Source organism: Cebidichthys violaceus, unplaced genomic scaffold (assembly GCF_023349555.1).
Source record: "Cebidichthys violaceus isolate CVI_PGR_0920_01 unplaced genomic scaffold, fCebVio1.0.p SCAF_3, whole genome shotgun sequence".
In the NCBI taxonomy this organism is placed as follows: Eukaryota; Metazoa; Chordata; class Actinopteri; order Perciformes; family Stichaeidae; genus Cebidichthys; species Cebidichthys violaceus.
Window position 1 is genome coordinate 18,489,659 of NW_027176483.1, and position 10,327 is coordinate 18,499,985.

At 41.6% G+C, this 10,327-nt stretch overlaps 1 protein-coding gene across 4 annotated transcripts in view; it reads right to left on the reverse strand.

Annotated features, from left to right (window-relative positions):
- The window catches only part of cbfb (core-binding factor subunit beta), a 30,843-nt gene extending 20,955 nt beyond the window's left edge, over positions 1–9,888 (reverse strand). The window contains exons 1-3 of one of the 4 annotated variants that reach the window (XM_068722872.1): positions 9,460–9,888; positions 8,800–8,886; positions 3,423–3,539 (exon numbers count right to left, since the gene is read on the reverse strand). In XM_068722872.1, the coding sequence (XP_068578973.1) occupies positions 3,423–3,539; positions 8,800–8,886; positions 9,460–9,537 (282 nt within the window). In that variant the 5' untranslated portion in view covers positions 9,538–9,888. The remainder of the gene's footprint in view (positions 1–3,422; positions 3,540–8,799; positions 8,887–9,459) is intronic. The other 3 variants (XM_068722873.1, XM_068722875.1, XM_068722874.1) reach the window with 3 other exon arrangements.
- Positions 9,889–10,327: the final 439 nt, after the last annotated feature.

The window sequence follows — 10,327 nt, forward strand, 5'->3', positions numbered from 1 at the left end:
GGACACAAGAAGCACGGCAGTTCCTTCACACAAAGGAAACCACAAACACAACTCTTTGGATGACAGGAAATGAATGAATGAAATAGGCAAAATGTTTGGCATTATGAAAACATTCAAATGGGTCAGCGATTAAAGAGTTAACAATCATGCAAGCTCCAAATCTTTTTCCAACAAGAGGGACATGTATATATGTATTAAGTTGAAGTCACAGAGAGCTTTATATGTTAAAGGGAAATGTATCTCACTTATGATGAAGGGGATGTGCTAAAGAAATGAGCAAATCACAGTTTGGCACAGTATGTAGGGCTACGATACAAATTCCAGGGGGAAAATCAGTTAAGCTCATATCTGTAAATTTGAACAGTATCCAGTGTTTGGATTCAGCTGCAAAACTTAAACAATCTAAAATGAGCAAACTACATTTAGAGTGGCTGCTGGTAAACCAGCTGCAGATGCTATAATTCATGTCTAGGTCTGGGTTAACGCTTGCTAGCAAGTTAGCAGCTAACACTAAAGTTACCCTCGTCCACAGCTGGCTCCCATTAGCCTGCAACGACACTGAGAGCCTGTACGTCTACTCATTCTCTCTCTTTCACGCACACACCCACGATAGACAGTCGCCAAGTTTAACCTGGCTGTGCTTTCCTTTTGGTTTGGCACCGGCTGTGTTTGGAAATGAAGGCGGGAGAGAGGGAGGAATGGAAGGGGGGAGTGGATGGAGGGAGGACGGGAGTGATTGCGTGAAAGAGGGGAGGATAAAAGGAGGGAGGAGGGGGGGGTGTATGGTGGGAACGAGGATGTAAGTAAAAAAAAGAACATAAGGAACAGAACGAGGGGAGGGGGACAGCAGCATGGATGTTCATGTAAAATCCCACAAGAATAACAAACAGGAAAAAGAAAGGAATGTGAATGAAAGAAAACCTGTAGAGAAAAGTATTAAGAATAAAGTCAGAGAGGCCAAAACAGTGACCTGGTGCCTCAGTCTCAGTTATAGTTCATGAGCTACCGTCTCCTCCTTTTCAACTCTTCTTCAATTTTTTCATCTGTTCCCCATAACTGAAGACAGCAGACCTGATTATTATTTCTAGCCCAGTATTCACATTTATGTTCAATACTACTCCATATTGCTATTACACATTAATCTCTAATAATCTCTTTCTTTGTGTGTTTTATAAAGAAATAGGTCTGACGTAAAATACATAATTGAAAAAGAATAATATTACAATTTAAAAAGGATACTTTTTTTTTCAGGCTCTACCGAACATTGTGGAAGCATAAAAAAAATTAAAAAAATACGTCAAGATAAATAACCATCACCAGGCATCCGACATGTGAGTGTGTGTAGCTTAGCTGTGACAGTAATTAAGAGAAGAAGTTGCAACGTACACAAGAACTCTGCCCACGGCCTGACAGTTGTATTCTACAGGGAGGTCCAGCCGGATCGGAGGGCAGGCTGTGTGTGTGTGTGTGTGTGTGTGTGTGTGTGTGTGTGTGTGTGTGTGTGTGTGTGTGTGTGTGTGTGTGTGTTTCTTTGTGTTTGTGTGTATGAAATGAAAGCTGAATTCCTGGTGGAGGAACACAGCAGAAAATGTACACCCGGTACACAATTAAAGGCTCTGCATTGGAACGACTGAGTGAAGTTGTCCTCTTTCTTCTTCTGCATATTTCTTTTCACTGCACATTGCACTCGAGAAACCACGTTCTGCACTCAACCTGTCCTTTTTCATACAAGTGGAATATGAATGAATATTACATTAAAGTAAAGACTGAAACTTTATACTTGTGTGTCTTTCGTTGGAGCTGCATGAAAAGAGCATTTCAGATCTGGAGTAACTTATTGTGAGTCACTGCCAGTATGTCATGACATGTTTTGGATATGGACAAAAAGAGCAGACCGTCAGCTCTTTGATCATGATCCTCAGACGTGTGTGTGTGTGTGTGTGTGTGTGTGTGTGTGTGTGTGCGCACGCTCGGCTTCAGTTCTACAGAACCACTGTGAAACTGCTTTACATTGAAGACTCCAAGCCTCATTAAAACTTCATAGATCTGTGAGCACCGTTGAGGTGACAAAGAAGAGGGTATCGTCTTACCCACACACACACACACACACACACACACACACACACACAACCCAACACTCTCCGCCTCTGCCATACACATGCATGCAGTCTAGTTCTCCCTTTGTCTGCCACACACCACATCAGAAATCTCTTCTGCAAAACGGCCATAAACACAAGCACGCACACACACACACACACACACACAGCTCCCAACCATCAGGGCACTTGTGTTAAATAATTAACAGTGTGAGATTAGTCTGTCAGCCTTGGGGCATGGAGGTCCATCGATTTCCCAGAATGCATTTTTAATGAGCCGCCACACGGCATTCATTTCAGCTGGCCAGTGTCCGTGGAGGGCCTTCTGACACACACACACAAAATCCAGGCTTAGCGCCAGGGGAGACAATTAACATACACATAAACACAACAGCAGCAGCACCACTGCTCTGTACAGTTGATGTCACCTTGACAACAGCAGCAGACTAACATCTTCTGAGCTCTATAAGTTGCTTAACTTTGATCTTGATCAGGCACGGGCACTACTGAGCAACAAACATAGGTGTGAAAAGAAGCTCAGCAGTGATTTCACCTGTTTGATCAGGATCACCACATTTTAGAGTATGCTTGGTGGTTCCAGCCACCAGGCACTGCTGCAGACCAGTAAATACCCGGTACACACTGGTTTAAAGGCTAAACTTTGAACAGCAGGGAGCTGATCGCAAGCTGATTGCTTTAATTTGTCTTTGTGGACCTGTGCACAACCTGACACACAAATCAATACGTAGTCTGTCAAAGGTTGTTGCCTTGAATAAGGGATATACATGTTAGATGTCAATGTACACAAAACTAAATATCCAGACTTGCTCAGGACGATGAAACTCAACATTGGCACTCATAAATTCACATGATGTTTTTTGTCTCTGCGTGGGTGTCTGGACAGTCATTTTCATTTCATAAAAAAAAAAAAAAAAAAACAGGAACTGGGGGCAAAATAGCAGACAGAGATGCATGTGTTTCTCCAAAAGCTTTTTTTTCTGTCAAAGTTTCATATTGTCATGTGTGTTATGAATCAAGCGCGCGTGACTAAAGCATGAGACACTGTAGATGTTTTCAACTCCAACTGATTTTGGAATAAGAGAAGTTGTTTGGTGGATTGAAGATGCATTTTGGACACAATTAATCAGAAAATAAAATAAAATAAAATTCCAATCTCAATGCTGCAACTCAGACCATGTGCCCTCATCAACAGGTGAAGAGCAACAGAGAGAATATGTGTGTGTGTGTGTGTGTGTGTGTGTGTGTGTGTGTGTGTGTGTGTGTGTGTGTGTGTGTGTGTGTTTGTGTATCTTGCACTTGTCCTACCTTTCCTGTCTCTCTCTCAAAGTCGACGTACTCCCTTGCAGGAACCTGCCTCTGATCTCCGTGCAGGTTGGCAGGAAAGAACTGGAGGGAGAGGTTGGTACCTGTGGCTACAAAGGCCTGGAGAGAGACAAAGAAGAAAATCTCCATTGAGTTATTTTTGACTGTGATGTACCACTGGTTATTGAAATAGTTGTTAATGTATTAGCAAACAACTGCACATCCAGCAAACAGAGGTACACGAGTCACACATTTTTTGGGGGGGTTTTCCACCAACTTCTGATAAAAATATTTTGAAGTCTCCTGAGCTAATGCCTCTTGTTTATTTTGGCTCTTGCTGTTTCATTCTGAAAAGGTAGTGAACAGCTGCTTGTCTGAGCGTCTTAATGTTAATGGAAAGCCAGCTGCTCACAGTTTTATATGGTGGTATGTTTGTTGATGTGAGCTGTGAGGTTCAAATAAAGACAATGTACAGTGGGAAAACCCCAAAAATGGGCGGAAATAGGCTGAAAGCACCGTGTAAAGCTGCAGAGTAGGGCGCGATTGATTGGTTTCAGCATTAAGCGTGACATTTTATGAATGGTAAAACGACACACCAGTGATTTAACATGGCAAAGTCAGTTTACTGTCATGAGGAACATTAAACTGCCTGCAGAAATCAGTGTACTGCCTTCTGTGGTCCTGGAGGAGAAAATCCCTTAAGAGACATCCCGCACTTATTTTCACTCATGGCAAAGGAGTAGGCTATTTATTGGAGACTTCAAATTCATACCAGAGAAGTGTTACAGACATTGGTGCTTACCGGGCTGGGAGGATCTAAACAAGGATGCCTTTGAGTAGCATTATTGAAAAGTGTATCAAAGAGCTTCACTTTGAGCTTACTTTTAAGGGCTTCTTTTCATTATCAATGCATCTGCCAACTCTCTAAAAAAAACACTGAAAAATATCCATCAAATATTTCCAGAGCCCAAGGTAACATTTTGGAATGGACCAACCGTCCAAACCATTACACCTTTCAGTTTACAATGATATAGATCAGAGAAAAGCAGTAAATCCTCATATATTTAGAATAGCTATGGCTGGAACCAGCTGATCAGAGTGATTCGTTAAAAGATTAAGAGTTTCTAGAGGGTTCTTGCAGAAGTTTAAACAGCAGAATGTCTGAGTAAGTTTAAATATCTTCTTTGGGTGTAAGCCTGGAAGAATTCAAGTTTAGTGTAGTTGTTCTTTGTCTCCTTTCTTTAACCCTTCCGTCCTCCGTCTTTCTCTGACGAGTGCTCTCCTCAGAACGAAAGCACAAAGCCAACCACGGCCTGCTCCCTCCACACACATAATCACATCATACTGTAAAGCTTTCCTCATTTTTTGATTTCTGTGAAATGGCTTCATGCTCTAGTGGGAGACATTCCTATCAAGATAAACACGCACGCACGCGCGCACACACACATATTTATGCACACACACATAGAGAAACAAAAAAATGAAAATCAATAGAATGCATTTCACCGTTGCAGTCGGAAAGCAATGAATTACGGCGAGGCAGAAAATCAAGTTAGAAAATGTCTTGTTTTTATGCGTACCGATGCGTGTGTGTGTGTGTGTGTGTGTGTGTGTGTGATATGTTGTGTTGCGTTTGCTGAGACAGATCAATACTAATGGCATTAGAGCTGCGACTGAGCTAGAAGCATATGAATTATGCACCCTGTCAAATCTGAGAAAACTGAATGAAAGAGAAGGAGAGAACAACAGGGAGTGGAAGAGAGGGAAATAAAGGGAGGAGAAAGCTGAAAATGACTAAGTGTGTACATGGACATACACACACACAGAAAAAAAGGTCTCTCATTACACTCATGGATACAAACACACACACACACACACACACACACACACACACACACACACACACAGAAACGAGAGCTCAAAGAAGACCAGAGTCATCATTTCTGCTGTATTTGAAGTATTGGATTACAACCATCTGATTCTCATTTGCTGCCTACTACTGCGGGAGGGAAAAAAAGAGAGGAGAGGCAGAGAGAGGAGAGAGATGGAGGGAAACTGGGAGACAAAGGAGGGAAAAGGAAAAAGAGAGGGAGGCAGAGAGAAACAGAGGAAATGAGAGAGAGGGAGAGAAATGAAGGTGAATAAGGGAGATGGGGGCGATGGGGGCAAAGGCAGCGTGGTGAATGTAAAGAAAGTCCGACTAAGAGAGGAAGTGAGATGTAGAATAAAGACAAAGAAGAACAAAGCAAAGGAAATTAAATGAAAGGAAGTGAACAGACAGAGAGAAAGAGAGAGAGATGGGAGAGGAGAGGGGGAGAAACCAGAGCAGCATGAAAATCAATAGCATTTGAGAAAGGGACTCATCTCTAATGAGCTGAGCTGAAGATAATTTACTTTGAATTATTGTCCCATTTATCAGATCAATCCTGAACAGTTTAGAGCCGCTCTGTGATTCCATCTGTGTGTGTGTGTGTGTGTGTGTGTGTGTGTGTGTGTGTGTGTGTGTGTGTGTGTGTGTGTGTGTGTGTCCTACAGAGCAGCAATACACAGCTCAGCTTCCAAATTGCATTTTTACATGACATAGAAAATGTAGAAAATAAGCCTTTGGTTTTAAAACAATGTAAAAGTTTAAATCGTTTAAATTGTGGACATGTAATTATCTGTTATAACATGCAGAATACATAAAGGTATATTTAATTTGAGTTAATAAATCCACTGCCTTTAAAGAAGAATCAAACTCTGAAGAGTAAAAATATTTAGGCAGCTGGAAACACAAAACGTGTGTACGGTATAACGTGTCTTTTATTCCATCACCACTTTTAACAGGCCTTTTATTTATTTACTCAAGCTTGTTCTGTAAATAACAATTTGCTCTCAACTGACATGTACAATGAAAAGCACTTACCGGTGAGTGAAACGAAAACTTTTTGATTTTACATGTTTTACTTTTCATGTCTGGAATTAGGCTGAGACAAATGTTGACAAGCAAAAGCACTGTTTCCCTCCAGACATGTTTTTATACACAATAAAACTACTCTGCTTGGAATGATTATTTTGTTTTTCAAAAAATAAATTCAATTACATCTACTTCTTCCTTCTCTGTCATTGACAAAAAATAATCCTTTTTACCAGAAAGGTCCATTGTCAGTGTGTGTAGGCTTTCCACATCACTGGAGTAAGTTGTACGTAAAATATCTAAGTACAAACAAAACACTTTATTGGGATTTTAAACACAACTAAATAATTCAGTATTACCCTAATAAATTGCCCGCAGTTTATTTGTTTTCTGCTCTGTCTCGTGTATAAAAAGTGGTCCTCGACCGCACGTTCGAGTCTCATTGTGTCAGATAGTCGTTCACACTGACCATGAAAATAGCAGGAGGTCTTCAGCCGTGTCTGCCCCACAGATAAATCAGCGACATGATGTCACAGCTGCCGTCAAACCATTAAAACCGTGGCCATCAATTCTCACAGAAGAGGCATATAAATACGGTGAGGACAGACAGACAGACGGACAGACAGACAGACGGACGCATCATGTCCCACTAAAAGATGGTAAAACTAGATGTACCCCCCCCCCCCCCGAGGATGACTAAGACAGCAGAAGTTGCCCCCCTGCTGTGTGTGTGTCGTCTCTACACCTAACTTCACCTTTTGTTGAGGACATGGTTAAATAGGAAGTCAGTAGAAGAAGCAGCATAATGACAATATGAACATGCCTCGACTTGCTTTAGTTATAAATGGATCATCACAAATGCTGCAGTAGTTTTTCGAGACAGGAAAAAGGTCACATGGGCTCAGTGGCACTGGTGGAGCAATAGAAGTGTGTTGCGTTCATAAAGGACATTCATCTCCTGGCTGTACGGACTAGTCACAGATGAAGATTTTAAAAGCCTATAATAGGCATAACAAATAGATTGCACTGTTATAGCGTAAAGTAATACTAAAAAATACAAATCTGACAGAGACAACTTTGTCTCATAGTGGGTACTTAACTTTCATACTTGAAGTAGTTTTGTATGCAATATTTGGTCACTGTGGTCTTTTGATTAAACAAAAGAAATCACTACAGCCCTCCTGCTTTTGAAAAACATCCGTCAAAAAATTGGACATCTGATGATCGGATGCATTTGAGGACGCGGCTAGAGAGAAGTGTGGTTTGGAAACGGAGGGAGACACACACAATCGCTCACTACAACAACAATCCGCCGGCTGCTCCTCTATGAATGAAAACACGGTGACCAGGTGTTCCTCTTTATGTGGGACTGCACAGACTTTTTATTCCTCTTCCCCCACATACAGAGACGATGTCCCTCATTTAGATTGGCTCTAGTTTTCAAAAGCCAACCCGCTGCAGGACAGACACTTTTCTAAAACCTGGCTGTGAAGAAAGCAGGAAGGCTGGTAGATGTCAATCAAACTGCCCTGAGGTGGGGTCAAGTGCAGGTTAACCCATCAACGCCTTTGCTACGCTACGGCCAACAGGGGGGGGGGGGGGGGGGGGGGGGGGTCACCATGAAGTCACAAGCTATACCAGATTTAGGGTGGTTTATTTAGGATTCCATTTATTATGGAAATTACCACCACAAAAAATAAAATAAATATAGCCGAATCATTTTCTGGTGCTCAAGAGGAAACATGTTCATTCGTCCATTAGTATTCATAGTAGTGCTGAGTTGCATTATTGTACATCATACAGGTGTTTGTATCTTCCTGTTCACTCGCTGCATGTCGACTTCCTTCACTACATGTTTACTGTATATACCAAAATTAGACATGACAGGTGATATTTACTTTAGCTGAGCATGTCTAGGCCCCAAATTACAGCCCTAAGAGTGTTGCAACCGTAAACTGCCTGCGTGATAACATGCACTGATGTGTTTCTACCAAACAAAGCTGAGATGATGATGATGATGATGATGACTGCAGCTGCAGAATACAGAGGGAAGAAGCCATGAGCCTGTAAGTGCAGTTAAGCCTGGTGGTTCTGCGTGTCTGATAGCACGTCTACTTGCTTGTGCGGGGACACACCAGAACATCAGCACGCACGGTGTCTATGTGTATGTGCACTGCACTGCTGCACAACATGAACTGATTTCAGTGTTCTCGTAATAACAGTTCACGTGTCTCTTAAAATGGAGTCAGCCTTGAGATTAATGCTCATTACTGAAGATGGTTTCTAAGTTTAATACATGAGCCAAAACTGAGTTAAGAGGCGAGTTGTTTAATTGATTAGATAGATAGATAGATAGTTAGATAGATAGATAGATAGATAGATAGATAGATAGATAGATAGATAGATAGATAGATAGATAGATATCAACACTACAAATAAAGGAGACTTAAGGAATACAAATATTATATTTAGTTTTGTACTCACTATTTCTGACCGTCCGTCCCTGCAAGCGTTCTGGAAGCGAGCTTGTCTCTCCTCATGGGGCCGGTCCCTGAACCCAGTATATTTAATCTAAGATGAAAAGAAAACACAAACCTTAAACACCACAAACATATACTCACATCATGTAGAGCAACCTACTCTGTGTTGAATTGGACTAGAAAACACTCAATAATAGGGCACAAAGTAGGGCTGTTCGACACGATGCTCATTGCCAGCAGTAGGCTGTAATTTGATGATAAGCCACGGGAATTTAGATTTAGGGCAAAAGACATCATTCTTTGTTTCTGTACTCTTCATCGAAAACAATAAATAATAATAAATATTAACATTTTAGAGCAATAAAAGAGCAAACTGAGAGAAGAATGAGAATACAGAGTCTTAAAAAAAAAATCTCAATTTCAGGTACAAGTGAAACAACTCGTACTTTTGAAGACGATCATTCTTTTGAATTGGGTGATTTTGTGTATACATTATTATTAGCAACCACTCAACTAATTCATTTAAATTAAGTATGAAGCTTAAAATAATTCGACCCGCCAGCCAGCATGCTTTTCTCCTCTAACGAGCCTCTTCTTCTCTGTCCTTATTTCCGCCGTCTAACAGAATGGATCCAGTGTGTAGAAACACCGCCGACTGACTCACCTCACACTCCCTGCTCAACTTGCGGAAAAACTCCTCATTGTCAAACTTGCTCCTCTGGTCCGGGACTACCCGCGGCATCTTCACCAACACTTTCCGGTTTCTTTGAGTTTCACTTTTTTTTTTGTATTTATTATTTTTATTTATCCCGCACAGTAAAACTTCAACTGTTCGTCTTGCCGTCCGTTCCTCACTCTGCCTCTCTTTCACTCACTTCTCTTCCGTGTATGAGTGTTTTTTTTTCTCTCTCTCTCTCTATGTGGAGCAATGTGCTCTCTGCTGGTCTCTGTGATTCTGACTCCTGATCTTATTATGATGATCTGCGTCTAACTGCGCGCTCCGAGTCGCCTCTGGCTCCAAATGGCTCTCACTGAGTGACCCACCTCGTAAGATAAAGCTCAAATTGTACGTGTGTGTGTGTGTGTGTGTGTGTGTGTGTGTGTGTGTGTGTGTGTGTGTGCGTGTCTCTCTCTCTCTCTCTCTCTCTCTCTCTCTCTCTCTCTCTCTCTCTCTCTCTCTTGACTATCGTGTGATCTCAAGCAAGTGGTAATAAACGAGCGCTCTGGTCTACCTGCAACTTTCAAGTGCTCCGCCCCGGTAGGCCTGCCGATTATTCACGCATTCAAGCCACAAATAGGCTAATGTATATCACACGAAGGATTACCCCTATGTAGGCTGAGTACAGCCTATAATATGAAGGCTTTAATTACAGTCATGAATCGCATGGCACAGATCTGTGTTGTGCTCTGGTGGCAGAGGAGGAACTATCTTCCTGACATAATTTACATTTGTGTCCACCTATCAGTCAAAAGTTACAGCATTGTTCAGTAAAACGATAACATGTAAACGGTCATTGGCTAAACATGATTTA